Source organism: Pteropus alecto, unplaced genomic scaffold (assembly GCF_000325575.1).
Source record: "Pteropus alecto unplaced genomic scaffold, ASM32557v1 scaffold155, whole genome shotgun sequence".
Lineage (NCBI taxonomy): Eukaryota > Metazoa > Chordata > Mammalia > Chiroptera > Pteropodidae > Pteropus > Pteropus alecto.
The window spans coordinates 13,537,800-13,553,021 of record NW_006438113.1 but is presented as its reverse complement, the minus strand read 5'-3'; the positions used below and the strand labels follow the sequence as shown (position 1 = coordinate 13,553,021).

The following is a 15,222-nucleotide window of genomic DNA, read 5'->3' as shown; positions in this document are numbered from 1 at the left end:
AGCTGGGGAGACCTAAGCCCCCCATTACGCTACTGTCTGTTCTGCCAGGAGGCAGGGCCTTGTGTCCAGAAACATCTGTGTTGGCCACTTGCTACTTAACCCGTCCCATCAAGGCTTGGTGGGTCAGCAGGATCGATGGCAGGCCTGACCTCTCAAAGCCCTTGAGGCCTTGGCATATCTTCCCTTAATTTGAGATCTCCCTGAGAGTGAGTCTCTTCTGGAAGGCGTGGCACCATTGGCCGACCAGGACTGGGGCTTGGCTAAACCCCAAGTGGTGCAAGGTAGAGAATGGTGGCTCTCGAAAGATGCAACCAGCCAGTTTTCACATGTTACCTTTATAGCTCTAGGCAGAGGCAACTGACAGAGCAGCTTGTTGGTACTAGAGGACACAAAGCATACTATTTACTAATCCACATCAGATTAGGCCAGCCCCCCCACCCCAAAACAGCCTGGCAGCCTCATGGGTAACGGGAAGGAGAGCAAGAGGCCAGCTTCTCTGCTTTGACCTGTCTTCAGGGCTGAAAGCCTTCTGTGGCAGGCAGGGAGCCAGAACTGTTAGCTAATCAGCCCTTTGTAAAATTCCCGCCAGTGAGGCCTCTCCTAGGGAGAGCTGCCTTCTCTGCACCTACAGGACTCCCGCCAGGGCTGAGGGAGGCCAGTGTGGGCAAGCTATACCCTTGCAACCTGCCAACTTGATTTGGCAAACAGTTTATGGGTGCCTCCCAGACATGTGACACCCTGCACCTGCTTCTCCATGCATCCAACCACACCCTCTTCTGCCATCAAATGAAGACCTGGAAACCTCTGGAACACCAAAGACCTTGGTTCAACTCGTGCCTCCACCACGTCTTTGCGCAGGCTCCTTAACCTCTCAGAGCCTCTCAGCTACCAAGGTAACACTACCCATCCAGGCCAGAAGAGAGGCCTGAGCAGATTAAATGAGATGATTAGAGAGAAGCTGTGCGAGGCACCCACAGCTGTTAGGTTGTGAAGTCATTATTTCCACTTGTGAAAGCATTATTTCCGCTTCTGCTCCTCCATGGTTTCCTCTGTGTAAAATCCATTCCCTGCGCCCCAGTGGAACAACTAGTGGTAACACTCTCCTCCCGACCCACCACAGGGACAGCGGGGCCGTGCTGTGGAACGGAAGGATCCGGTCGTGCTCGCTCCCACTCCTCTAGAAGCCCCCCTCTGCCCAGCCCCCACGGCCCCGCTCTCTCCGCACTTGGTACCCGGTGATTATCTCAACCCCGCAACCACAAGTGAGCTCTGAAAGCAACAAGGGCACCCAGAACCTCTCACCTAGGGGCAGCTTGATAGAGAGCCCCAAAGTGAAATAAAACCACGCGCCCGCTGCTCTGGTGACACCGATGAATTTATTCTGTGAAATAGGGTGAGGCTGGAACAGCGATATGAATGTCGGGGGTGGGTGACCCTGAGCTCCTGGTGGGCCCCAGACTAGGGAGGATAGCAGAGATGCCACATCCCGGAGGGTGTCTTCTCTTGACAGAGACCAGGAATGTGGCTGCGGCCCCCTGGAAGGCTCTCCTCCTCCCCTGCCTGCCCAGGGAAGGGAGAGGCTGCTGTGACACAGGACCTGGACGCCCCATGATACTGGGCCATGGCAGGGGTACAGGTACCCCCTTGGGCACGACGTGCTCTCTCCAAGTCCCCATGGTGTCCCTCACTCCCATCCTTGTATCCCAGGGGACAAGGGCCCTATACACGGGGAACTGTTCTGAGGACTGGCACCGTGGCCCTGAAAATGATGAAAGACTGAAAGTGGGGATAGGTGGCCATGAAATGTGAACGGAGGAACCAATTGCAACAGATGGTTCAGGAGGCAGAGTGGGCAGGACTGGGTGCCGGCTGGATGGATGTGGGGAAAAGAGGAGGTGGAGGAGATAGACTGGGATTCTTACTCAACACATTGCTGCCCCCCACCCCAAGCCTGGGGCCCTTTTTAGAAATGCAGACTCCTGCACCCAGGCCACACAACTTCTGATTTGGGGGAGTCTGAGAGAGGACCTGGGAGCCTGCATTTCTAACAGGCATCCAGGAGGATTCGTGTGTGGAATCTGTGGCACGTACCCTAAGGAGTTGTGTGAGGCTTATAGAGCAATTGTGCTTGGGAGAACGGTGTTGCCATTAGCACGGTCAGCTGCCTGGAGATGGCGCTTGGTACTTTCGGACAAGGCCTCAGACTAGCCCTTCTCAGACTGCGCTGTGCATCGAAATCGCTTGAGGTCTTGCTCAGGGACAACTTCTGATTCAGGAGCTCAAAGGTGGAACCAGAGGTTCTGAGTTTCGAACAAGCTCCCAGGTGATGCCCACACTGCTGCTGGTCTGCGGATGACACTTTGAGAAGCCAGAGCCTCAGCAAAGGTTCTCCAACTTCAATGTGCATTCGCACCACCTGGGGTGGAATGGGGGCTTGTTAAAATAGATGACTGCCTGCCCCCTCCAACCCCAGTTTCCGATAGAGAAGGTCTGGGGAGGGACCTGAGAATGTGCCTTTCTAACAAGTTCTCAGGTGATCCCGCTGGTCCTGGGACCGCACTGTGAGAAATATTGACCTCAACTCAATGTGAGAAGTGAAACAGTATAAAGTAAATGCAGCCCAAAGTATCCCTACATAATACAGATACTCTTTTTTTTTTTGGTCAAAGTGCTATCGCTTTATCTATTAAATTCTTAACAAGAGCTTGTTTTCCTATGATCTCTTACATTTGGTCAAAGTGCTATTGCTTTATCTATTAAATTTGGTCAAAGTGCTATTGCTTTATCTATTAAATTCTTAACAAGAATTTCCTACGATCTCTTATTTTCTCTGAAACAGTGGGTGCTTAGGGGAAAAAAACTAGTGAATTGAGGGTTATGAAAAGTTAAATTCTAGCTTCACTGAAATAGTCTCCCTCTTAGCAAAATGAAGTATCCTAAATATTTGACATTCTCTTCACCTCCACATGTTCCAGAAACACAGTGAATTGCTGTGCAGCATCAAGTACTTGTGAGCCAGAGGTCAGAACTTAACACTGCTCCCGCACCCACCTTCAAGTCACGTGTGATGGCTGCTGGGGTGAAAGAGCTTACTTCTTGGTCTTTACAAGATGGGTGATCTACCATGTCCCATGTCATCGCTCACAGTCATACTAAATGCCTTTACTTCCTCCCAAACCCTCCCAGGTTCTCCTGGGAATCCCACTTCACAAGGACATGAACAGTCACCCTCTGCCCAGGAGTCTTCTCCCGGCACACCTCGGCACTTCTGACCATGTCTTATCTAGTAGTTTATGACCATGTCTTATCTGGTGGTTTAGCATCTGTTTCCATTCATACCTCCCTTACAGCCTGTAAGAAGTCTGAGGTCAAGACCTGCCTCTCGAGCATCTTTATAGCCCCTTTCTCCAGAGACTATCTTTCACTAGGCAGTCTTGTTTATAAATATTTAGAAGCTTCCATATACCACTTTCTGGTTTGGAAAATATAGGACTATTCCATATTAGAGAAACTTGTAATTAACTGTCGTCTGAACAAATACTCTAAACTATAAATCCTTTTCTCCTGCTTGAAATGCCCAGAGCAAACAACCTTGTCCTGGCAAGCTTGTCCCCAAGGACCCAGGAAGGCTCCTATCAGGATGAGGGGATGAGTGCCCTATATGCTGCTGTGTATGTGCTGGGGGGCCAGACAGAGGAGAAAAGAGGCCCCTTGACCCATGCTACTTCGTGTTCATCGGGACACGGCCCAGACCCGCAGACGTGAGGAGTTTGGCCACAGGCAGAGAACATGGTAACACATGAGGAAGGACTCCAGACTGAGGGCGCGGGCCATGCAGAGTGGGTGAGGTGGGATGCAATGGGGAGAGGCAGTCAAGTAGCACTGAATCTGTCATCTGCCTGGCTTCACACTCAGGTGAGTGAAGAGCTTATCCCCTCGGCTGGGGCCTCACTGTCCTCACTCCGCCCTTGCAAGTCAGTTGTCAAGAAGATGCAGGTGACTGTGGGCAGAGACATGTGTGGAGATGACAGGAGGGAAGAATGTATAGTGGGGTTGGGGGTGTGAGCTGCAAGGGGACGAGTGGCTAGGCTGGCAGAGAACAGATCCCTAAATCTCTGTGGGACGGCTCATGGGATTAGCTTTCAGTATTTTTTCATCAAGACCCATAGTAAGAAATACATTTTTACATTATGACCCAGTACATATATCTGTGCATGTACACAGTAAAATTGAAATAACAAGTCACAAAGCAGTACTTACCATGCTACATGTGATGCAATCCATCACGTGCTGTTCTCAAAGTACTAATTTGACTTCGTGACTGTATAGTGGGTCATAACCGACTATTTGAAACAAACAATTTGCCCTTTTGTGTCCCAGACACTTCAGAGGGCCTTCCAGGCTTTGGAAATCCTGCTCTAAACAGTGCTCTCAACCAACTGAGCACCTACTGTATGCCAGACACCACGCTCGATGCTGGCTGGGAGCAGGGAGCTGGGAGCAGGGTGGCTCCAGAGATGAGAGGACATGGAGACCCTCTCACACACACAGACCAGAGGACAGTCTGTACAAGATGGTAGTGACGAGACCACCGTGCGATACCCAGATGTACAATCTGAGGGTATTCAGCCACTGGTGAGCACCAAGGAAAGACAGTACCACCTCCCAGGGGCTGGCATCAGAAAGCAGACAGAAATGTCACTGTCTCTCCCAGCCTGCATGCCCTGTGGAAGTCCCGTCCCTTCTCCCCTCTGTGGACTGGAGCCCTCTCTCCTCTCCCCACATTACGGCCCAGAGAGTGAAGGAAGATTCCTGGAGCCAGGCTAGACGCACGTTCTGGGGAAATCCCTTCGGAGTGAGTCTCCTTCTGACAGTCTGGGGGCTTGTGTTCAGCTGCCTGTTCTCTACTTACTGAACTAAAGTTTTAAGAGAACTCATGTGTCTCAAATTTATTTCTCAAAAAAAGTTTTTTTAAAAAATTTCCAACACCCTCTGAGAGCTCTGAAAGGGAATCATAACACACTTATAAGATGTTCCAAGCCCCTACTACAATTATCTCAGTGAGATCTTGCAGGTCAGCTGTAACTGGTGACCACTGCAAGGCTATTTCCATAATGAAAGTCTGTGCTGCCCGCACCTCTTCACTGTGATTACAGCCTTCCTCCTCCAGCCAGGCTATGAAAGCTGTGTCCTGGCCTTTGGAAAATATATGGATCGTCCCATATCCCAGAAACTTCTAATTAACTATTTGAGAATTAGGAACCATCCAAGTAATGAAGATGGATCAGGGAGAGGTAGGAAGCAGAAACGAGGCGACTCCAGCAAGGGAACAATAGCGCCATATGCTCCTTCTCTCCATCCGGAGGGGTGGGTGAGAACATCCAAGGCCTCCCACCGTAGAGCAGGCCCTGGGATCAATGGAGCGCCTTTGGTAACTGCTGCGCACTTGGAGAAAATCAAGGGTAGGGGCAGTCTCCAGCATCTCTATATCCCCCAGGCCTGGCCCAGGCTGGGCTGCAGAGGACTCTGTCATAGGTTGAGCTGACTGGGAAATAGCCCAGTGGCTAATGTCTCTTTTATCTGGCCAGTTGTGTGATAGGCACTTGGCCATAAAAGTTAGGGGAATCTCTAAGAGCCTCAGTGTCTGCAGCCATCAAATAGGGATGAGTACCCTATTGACATGGGCCTGTGCATGAGCCTTCTTGCTAAACTATGATGTTTCCAGGTACAGAGTTAGTACTGTCACTGCAGAAAGGCAGAGCTATGTGTATGAGCAAATGAACCAAAATAGCTGATCTTTGCTCTGAGGGCTGTTGCTACTGAGGGATATTGTCGGCCTAGAGGGGAAGGATAAAGGGATCATGCCACCCTGTACTGCCCGCTCTGGGGAAAGCCACTCCTTATACTGCTTACATGCCCACTCTCCCTGCTCCTCTGCTTGGGGGAAAGCCACATTCTAGGGTGGTGGGGAAAGAACCTTCATTTGAAAGTGGAGAAGAAGCTGAGGCTCAGAGAGGTGATGTGTCTTTTACAACTTCTCTGAGCCTCAGTTTACTCATCTGTAAACAAATGGATCCAAAACATCCAAAGGTTAGCTGGTCCCACCTCCCATTCAGCCAGGGCCAGAGTCCTGCCGGCAGCATCCCTGATAGATGTGATGCTCATCACTGCACGAAGCAGACTGTTCTCCATCAAGCAGCTCCAAACCACTAGAGAGCTCTTGCTTTTACTCAAATGGCATAGTGGCTGGGAAAGGGCTTATGAAAATAAAAGCATAATTGAAGGGGGTTATTATTAACACCATCGACATTAGAGGCAACATGAGAGGGTGAAATGAGGCTGCAGATAGGCTTCCTGAGCACTAAGGAGGCTGAGGGGGGAGCCAAGAAGGAGGGGTGCAGAGGGACCCTGGTGGGTGCTGGGTTCTCTCTGGAGAGACCAGACAGCCGCTAAAGAGGATGCTCAGGTCCTATGAGACTGAGAGGTACATAACTGCTTCAGTGGAGAGAAAAAACCATTCCCCCACCTGAGTGAGACCTGGCTTACTGGGGTCTGCTGTTTGCAGAAGCACACCTCTGACTTAGAATGGGAGATGCTCTGGCTCCCTAGAGGGAGCATATTTGTACTGGAAGGCACAGAGAGGGTATTCCAAACATGTTTGCCTAGTGGCCCCTGCTTACCAATGGTGAAGAGCTTGCTGTGAAAGCCAAGAAGGGAAAGCTAGGGACTCAGGTAGGAGTCAAGGTACAAAGGGTCCAAGCTGAAAGGTCTTAGAGGCAGCCTAGGCTGGCAGATGGAGATGCGAGAGTGATAGCTTGTGGCCCAAGCATGGCCTTGGTAGTTTGGAACTCACTTTGGGGGAAGCAGACCTTCTACCTGCCAAGCGAAAGCAAGTGCCCAATCCAGCCCCCAGCAGGTCGCAGGGCCTCATAATGGTTACCTTCCCGCATTCAGTGCCCTGCGCTCAGCCATCTCAAACCAAAAAGCCCACCCCTGCCCTCATATCTGTGAAAGTCTGAATCCAGAGTCCTGTGCCTTGTGCTCCGTGAGGCCTTGTGAGCCTCACTCAGAAAGGAACTGCAGACAGAGGGAGGCACATGGGCCAAATGGGCTGGGTCAACTCACCCACAATCTCGTTCTCCTCCAGATTGATGGTCTCCAGTGCCGGCAGGGTGGTGAGCTGTTCAGGGAAGTCGTGAAACTGGTTTCGGGACAGGTCAATGGCCTTGAGGTGCTGCAGGGTGCTGACCTCACTGGGAAGGCGGTGCAGGAAGTTCCCTTCCAGGCGGAGCTCTGCCATATGGATGGAGAAAGAGAAGGAAGTGTGAGAAGGAAAGCAACCTAGTAACAACTGCCTGACCCCACCCAGGCCAGGACGGCAGCAAAGAAACCCCAGGCCAAAAGGAAGTCCTCCCCACCCAGGATCTGACTCCATGTTTATGCAAGAGGAAGGGTAACTTCCACTTGTGCCTGGGTGGTCATTCCCAGCGGGGCACTCTGCTCTTGGCTTTGGAATGGAAGGCCCTCCCAACAGAAGCCTGGGCCTAGCCAACGGGTCAGGATGTGCTGGCTCCTCACTCAGACAAGGCTTCAGCTCCAGGCCTTGACAAGACAGGCCAGGATGAGAAGCCCCCAGGCTCCTCACACCCACAGCTCCCCACATCCCTCCATCTGGAGGACACCACTTCCTACTGCCCTCCTGCTCAAGGGCCACCAGTCAAGTTCTTTCTGTGTCAGATGACCCTGCTCCCCAGCCCAGCCATAGCTGACCAGATGAGTGTGGGTTCCTACTCCTAGAGCTGACAAGCAACCCATACAGGGACTTGTTGAGGAGGTGGGCTGCACTGGTGGGAGCCCCTCTGTTGGGAACCTGGCCAAGGCAGTTCTGGGGGTGGTGAGGCCGAAGCTGAAATGCTGTGTTCTATAGAAAGAAGCTGGGACGCCCAGACCGGCCCTGGGCAAGAAGAAGGGATGAGGGGCAGAAACCAAGAGTCAGTGTGGGGAGGTAAGGGAAGTACTATAATGCAGGGCTTAAGAGTGGGGGATCTGGAGCCCCCACTCCCTGGGTTCAAACCCCAGTTGTGCCACCTACAACTTTTTCACTCAGTTATCTAACGCCATTAGGTCTCAGTTTCCTCATCTGTAGAAAGGGACTACTAACAATATGTGCTTCATAAGGTTAGAGGGTTACATCTGTTAAAATGGGTAAAGCACTTGGCTCAGTGCCCAGTACAGAGTAATACTCACACTACATTATCGTTACTATTATAGCAGAAAGCTGTTGTGAAGATTACATGTGTGCAAAGTGCTCTGCACAATGTCTGGCACACAGTAGGCACTCAATAAACATTAGGGCGGAACCTAAGGAAACAGAGGAAGCCAGCTGACATCAAAGAATGGGAGAGACAGAGAAGCAGAACCACCATGAGAGCACTCACGAGGACCTCGGTTTCTACTGGTTTCAGGCCCTGTCCTCATATGACCTTACAGAGTCCCTCCTTTGTTACGGGACTCAGGTGAGCCTCCCCACCTTGTCTGACCTAAAGGAAAATGAGGCCTAGAAATGGAACTCTTCTCCCCAGGGCTGGCTTCACAGACCTAGCGTAGTCACACAGGGTCCCAGGCTCACACTTGAGGTTCAATGTCCTGTGCTGCCATCTTGAAAATCTGTGGAGGACTGTTCCATGATGTGACTGCGGTCCATCCTGCCAGCTAGACCCAAGCCAGAACAGAGGTTGCTTTCTGCAAACCCCGCTTAGAGACCGATCATAATTCATGTTCATCGGACATAAATCAGTACCCCTCTCCTGCCACCATCTATGGGCTGGTTCCTAGAACAGGCTGTTGTCCTGACCTGGTCACACATGTAAAGTAACTTCCCACACATGGTAGCATTCATGTACTAGTACCCATGCCTACTCTCACTCTCTACCCTATTAATTCTTTGGCACCTGTCAAGTAGCACGGGGATCCATTGCCTAAGACATGCCTTGTAAGTTTCCCTTAATAAACTATACTGATTACCACACTGGCCTGGCCAGCCTCTTTCTTCAGTCTTTCCCCTTCACGTGGAGGGAGATTTTCAGTCTCAGGGCTTTACTCTGGGTCTGGGTGTAGAACCAAGTCTTAATAATTTTATCCTTGAATCCATGTTTTGTAAGTAGAGTGGGGGTCGCAGAGTCTTAGCTCATACGCCTGGTCCTGACTCCCACCACCTCCCCAGGGTGGGTTCTCGGCAGGCTGCTCTCCTGCCCCCCGGCACCCAGGACATGCTGGGCTCGCCCTCTTTGCCCCTGCTCTGCAACTGCTGTGGCCCTCCATCCCCAGCAGGGGCCTGGGCACAGGGAGGGTTAGTCAGGCACGTGCACCTATGGTGTCTCAGGGTGGAACCCAGTGGCAGCCGTCCCCTGGCACTCCTTTGGGCTGGCAGCACCAAAGTATCTTCGTGGGTAGCAGCTAGAGTCTTGGCAGGAGGGAGCCTCTTGCTTACCTCTGCCCCAGGTACTGAGAACAACCTGAGGCAGAGGTTTAAAGATCCTTGGGATTCCTGGCTGGACCTCCCCACATCCACCCCTGCCCTGGACAAAGTGTAGTAGTCTAGCTTGTGGCAGGAACGGTCAGGCCTGAGGGTACGTGCACAGGTACCCTTCATCATGGGGGGCGGGGAGGACCCTAGGCCCTGGCTGAAGCCCACATTTCCTCCCTTCCTCCTTCTAGCCTTCCTGAGTCTGGCTTCAGTTGTCTTTCTGGCCCACTCAGGGCACCCTCTGAAAATAAGCAATGAAATCCAAATGCTATAATTTCATGAGACCATATATGAGTTAAATGCTCTAATATTTACATTTAAAATTGGCATTGTAGAATATAAAAATGAATGGTAAAACTTGTACTAATAATTTGAAGTTTTAATATTTTCCTTACTCAGAAGGACATTACATAGCAAATAGAAAAGCACTCTTCTTCTGCTTCGTGAATGAGGGTTCCTTCCACGTTTTCATTTTGCACTGGGCCCACCAGTTCTGTTCTGGCCTGCTCCTCCCTCTGCATCCTCCATGATGCAGCCCTGAGTTGTGGGTGATGAGCCTTTCAGAGGTCCTAACAGCCTCTCCTGTAGTAAGAGCAGAGCCCCGCCCGAGGACTACCTGTACCCACACACCTGAGTGCCAGCCACACTGCAGGACCCCTGTTCCACGACCCTGGGGCTCTGGCAAATGGGAACAATCTGAGTCATCTTTGTTCCCTACATCCAGCTCCCTGAGGGGCACTTTGCGGTCACTGGGCAGACAGATATTTGATGAATGATGACTCTCCTCTCCACAGGAGGCAAACAGATAACACAGGCTCCCTGAGGGGGCCTGGCCTGCCTCTCATTCCCATGTCAGGGGCATCTTGAATGCCAAGCCTCCATCAGCAGAACCACTGCTCCCCCAACACAAACCTAGGATGCCTCCAGCAGCCAGGTATTTAGACACCCATGCCTTAAACCCGAAAACACCCCTATCAATTATAAGGTCAGTGTTGTAAAATGAAGACAGTACCAAACACTTTCTATAGGATTGCTGTGAATTTAAATGAATGAACACATGAAAAAGGCTTTGAATAGTACGGAGCACATAGTAAATCCTATGTTAAGTATGTGAGATAGACAGAAAGATGGATGGATGACAGACAGATGGCAAACCATGCAGGGCACCTGGTGAATCCAGTAATCCAGTTAGTACTGAGTTCCCTCCTGGACTTGTATTTCTAACTGCTCACACTTAAAATTAGAAAAGAAAATGTTCTTTGCCTGAAGCTGTAATGAACATAAGACTATTCTTTGCTGTTTAGAAAGCACCCGCAGGGTTCCAAGGTCTTTGGGGAACAGCTGTTTGGAGCACAAAGCAGCAGGGAGCTAATAAACACAGCCACAACACTACAGACGCAAGGGTGTGTGAGCTTGTGGGGGGTCTCAGAACCTACTGGCTCAGTCCCTCCACACTACGGAGACAGACCCCACAGCTCAGGGGGCACCAAGAGTAGCTGCTGTAGGGGTAGGGAAGAGAATCTCCCCTCTCTCAATTTCTAGCATGTTCAGAATTGTTATTTAAAAAAAGAAAGGTGGCCTTTTATCAAATCATTTTGGGCCTCAGTCTAATCACAGCCCCAAAGCAGCTCAGAACTGTGAGAAGCCTCCAGCCCTAGGGGCAGCTGCTGAGAGCCTTGGGGAGCTTGCCTTGGTATGCAACTTGCAGGTAAGGGGTGACGGGGCCATAGAATCTGACAGGGGGTGTGCTCTCAGAGAGGTCTCAGAGGCCTCGCCCAGCACCTTACCCGGCAGCTTGCTCCCACCTCGGGAATGCTGAGGGAGCATCCCTGACTGGTGGGAGCCTCACTCAACCCGCTGTCTCTGCTACAGAGGCAGGAACGTCTTGCCATCAATCAGCTGGGATGGTGGAGATCTAATCTGATGAATGAATGCTAGAAGGCTCTGCCCAGTGTCCTGGAGACAAGAACCAAGGGTCATGACCAGTCTAAGAAGCTCTCAGCATCTCTCACCCTTGCTCAGGGTAGCATGTTTAGGATCATTCCTGGGGCTGGTTGAGGGGCCACAACATCCTGAACAGAAGCACCCAGAATGACCAGAGAGGCTTTCTTTCCTGCAGCTCTAACAGGCTTGTCTTGCAGGCTGGCAGGCGCTTGCCACTCATGTTCAGGTTTAGAGGGAATCATGTTAAGGTGGGAGTGGCCTTCTGCCTGGCTCTGAAGTCCCATAAATAAGGAGCCTAGGCTGAAGAGCCTTTGACTTTTCCCAAAATACAACTGATGTCATCCATATCCAGGACACAGTCTCACCTGGCTCCCACATGCCAATGAAGGGCTCAGCTGAGTCCCCATGGGAGAGTGCTGGGGCTCTGAGCACAGCTAGGTGTCAGTGTCTGACTAGGCTCCCCAAGGCTACACACTGACCCTCATTCTAACTTTCCCACTCCCAGCAATGCCCTGAGAGGCTCTGGACTAGGTCAGGAAAGGTATTAGAAAAGCTCAGGGTTGGACTCCAAAGATATTGACTGAAGCCACATTATGAAGAGGACCCAAGGCCAGACCAGGAGCCTCTTGAGGGCTAGGATCAGTGTGGTTCATCCCGTATCTTATGTGCTAGCATGAGGCCTGACACAGAGAGGGTGCTCAGAAAAGACTGGCTGAATAAATGAATGAATGAATGGACAGCCAAACGGATTGCCACAGGCTGGCTTGACTACAAATTCCCCAAGTTCTTCCTGCTGTTCCCTGGCCTGGCACAAGGCTAATCCTGCAGCAGGTGTATGTCTATGTATGCGCGTCTGTCTGTCCATCTGTCTAGCTGAGGGAAGAGGTTACCCCCAACACCTTGGGGGTACATCCCAAATACTGCAAGGGGTATACTTATACTAGAAAATTATTCGTTGTTTATCTGAAATTCAAATTTAACTGAGCATCCTGTATTTTATTTGCTAAATGTAGGAACCCAATGCTGGTGGTTTCATGCCCTAGACTCAAACCCCCCTTCCGGGCCCTGCCTACCTAGCTCTGCCTTCTCTGGCCAATCTAGGACCACCCATGCCCAGCCCCTCCTATAAACAACAAATATTATTACCAATCACCTTTCAGGGGCTGGGACCATGCTAACTGCTTTCCCTGCATGGTCTCCTTTAAGTCTCACGACCACCGCACAAGGTCGAAATTAGTATCACTCCCATTCTGCAGATAAAATGACTGAAGCTTAAAAACGTTCAGTACTTAAGGCCAAATTCTGCAGCGTGGTACGTGGCAGAGCTGGGATTTGAACCCAAATCCACTGCCTCCAAAGACCACATACAGCCCAAGTGCACTTTTTCCCATCCCCTGAGTCACACCAAGGCTGTGGGAGGCATGGAGACAGACTTGAGAGAGGGGAGAAAGGGTCCACTCATTTTGGGGCGCTCCTCTCCTGCAGCCGCAGATACTCCTGATGCAGAATCAGAAAGCTGCCCCACACCCACCCTGCGTAGCCTCTCTTCTGAGCTCTAAGCCCTTCCAGTAAAGACCAACTAACATGACCACCTAGATGTCCCCGGAGATGGCAAACTCAGCAGGTCCACAATGTCAGCCTTCACCTCACCCCTGCCAGCCCTACTTCCAACCACTTTCTTCCTGACTCTCCCATCTGGGACACCAGCCCCATCCCCCCAAATCTGCCAAGCCCTACACCTCTCTTCGCTACTTCCAGAATCTTCCTTCCCCGAAGAAGGGCCTCTCACCTGGACCACCTCTGTTAGCCTCCTCCCTGGCCTCCTGCTTCCAGTCCCCTCTCCAATCAACAGTGCACACTGGGGCCCATTCAACCTCATGAGCTCACAAACCTTCAGTGGCTCCCCAAGGCCTCCTTCTCAGGCATTCACCACCATTTGTGATTGGGCTTCTAGAGCTCTTCCAGGTCTAGCATTCACACCTGGGTCTGTGCCCCAGGCTGTTCTGGAAGGACTTCTGGTGGGATTGTGACCAAAGAGACACATCGCAAGAGAGGATAGGACGTCCTACATCATCTTGCCGGATGCCAGTGCGGTTCTACATCCCATAAAGAAGTGGTAACCACAGTTAACGTTTTTGTTTTTTTAGGACCTACTATGAGTCCCACACATGCCAGCAGCTGCAGCTAATTGTCTCATTAATCCTCAGAACAGTTCTGCAAGATTTGTTTCATTCTGCTCCATTTGACAGAAGCAGAGCTGTGGCTCAGAGAGGTTAAGCAACTCACTCAAGATCACACAGCCAGGTGGCAGGGAAGCCGGGACTGGGATGACCCAGGATGACCTGATGTTAGCCACAAAGTATATGACAAAGGGGCTGGTAACAAAGGAGATGGGAGGGACAGATGTGGATACTCACGGAGTGACACTGTATCAGGCAATGTATTAGTTGTTCGAGAAATCTGTTATAGTCCTCCAAGTAAAGTCCTAGCCCAATTTATGGATGAGAGAATCTGAGGCTCACAGAGGTCAAGTAACCTGCCCACAGTGACACACACCTAGCAGACTCATGCCTGGTGGTCAGATGTCCCCCATGTTCTTTGAGATTCATAGATAAAGGAGGGCGAATGGAATGACAGCCCCATTTCCTCTAGGAAGTGAGGTGGAGAGGGGGCCATCTCGACACCAAGATGGAGGGGGAGCTAGGTGAAGCTGAGGGGCAGCAGAGTAGCTGCAGAGTCTTAAGATACTTTCATGTGAAGCCCAGTTTGCATATCCTCAGGAAAAAAAGACCAGTGTGAGACGCCCTGCTAGGAGACATGCTGGCATCAGTGGGGGAGGGGGCTTCTCTGAGGCTCCACCACTGGGGAGCTGGAAAGCTTTTCATCTGGCTGATATCCTTTTAATAAGTGCTCAGTGTGTCCTGCCAGGTCTTTTTCTCTGCCATTCAACAGCCTTTTTTTATGTCTCTGTCTTGTTCCAGCCATGACTCAAAGGCTCTGCAAATTTCCTTCCCTCACGCGCTCCTAGAATGAACATAATGCCGAGCCTTGCGCATGATTACACCAATGCCTCTTAGGTGTAGGGGAAAAGCAGAAAGGCAGAGACCCTCTCTGCCCAGAATGCTCAATACATGTTCCTTGAGCTGATGCTGAAACTACTGAACAGAGGTTACGGGCTCAGCAGATGCAAAGACCTGCCCCTAATCAAATCCCTGCTTAGTCTCCAGCTCCCAGTCACCCTGGGCAGGCTGCCCTGTTTCTATAGTCTGGGTTTTGTTTGTTTGTTTTTTACTATAAAATGATTTATGTCCTTTCTCTTTCATACACCTTAGGAAAGGAAGGATTAAATGTTTATTGAGCACCTATTATATGCCAAGTGCTATACACATATCATCTCCTTTAATTTTCATAGCAATTCATCTTTTTTTTCAGAGTTGAAAAAACTGGGGGCTCAGAGAGGTTAGGTGGTTTACCCAACATTGCACAGCTGGTAAGTGGGGCAGCTGAAATCTGATACTAGATCTGTCTGGCTGCAAAGACATGGCTGCCTCCAAAGAGGTGGGCAAAGGACTTTATAAGCAGAGATAAATCAAGAGAATGATAACCCTGAGGTTGAAGAGGCTCAGAGCCTGACAGACCCATGGGAGGCTCATTCTTCCAATGTCACCTCCCTACATTCTGCCGCCCCAGGTGTCAGAAGGCCAAGACTGCCCCTTCACACAGCATGGTTAATTAAAAAGTGAGAAAACAGA

The 15,222-nt window shown here is 50.8% G+C and overlaps 1 protein-coding gene across 1 annotated transcript in view; it reads right to left on the bottom strand.

Moving 5' to 3' along the window:
- Positions 1 to 15,222, bottom strand: part of LRRC20 (leucine rich repeat containing 20) — a 72,411-nt gene that overhangs the window by 13,573 nt on the left and 43,616 nt on the right. The window contains exon 8 of the mRNA XM_015592168.2: positions 7,126 to 7,293. Coding sequence (XP_015447654.1) covers positions 7,126 to 7,293 — 168 coding nt within the window. The remainder of the gene's footprint in view (positions 1 to 7,125; positions 7,294 to 15,222) is intronic.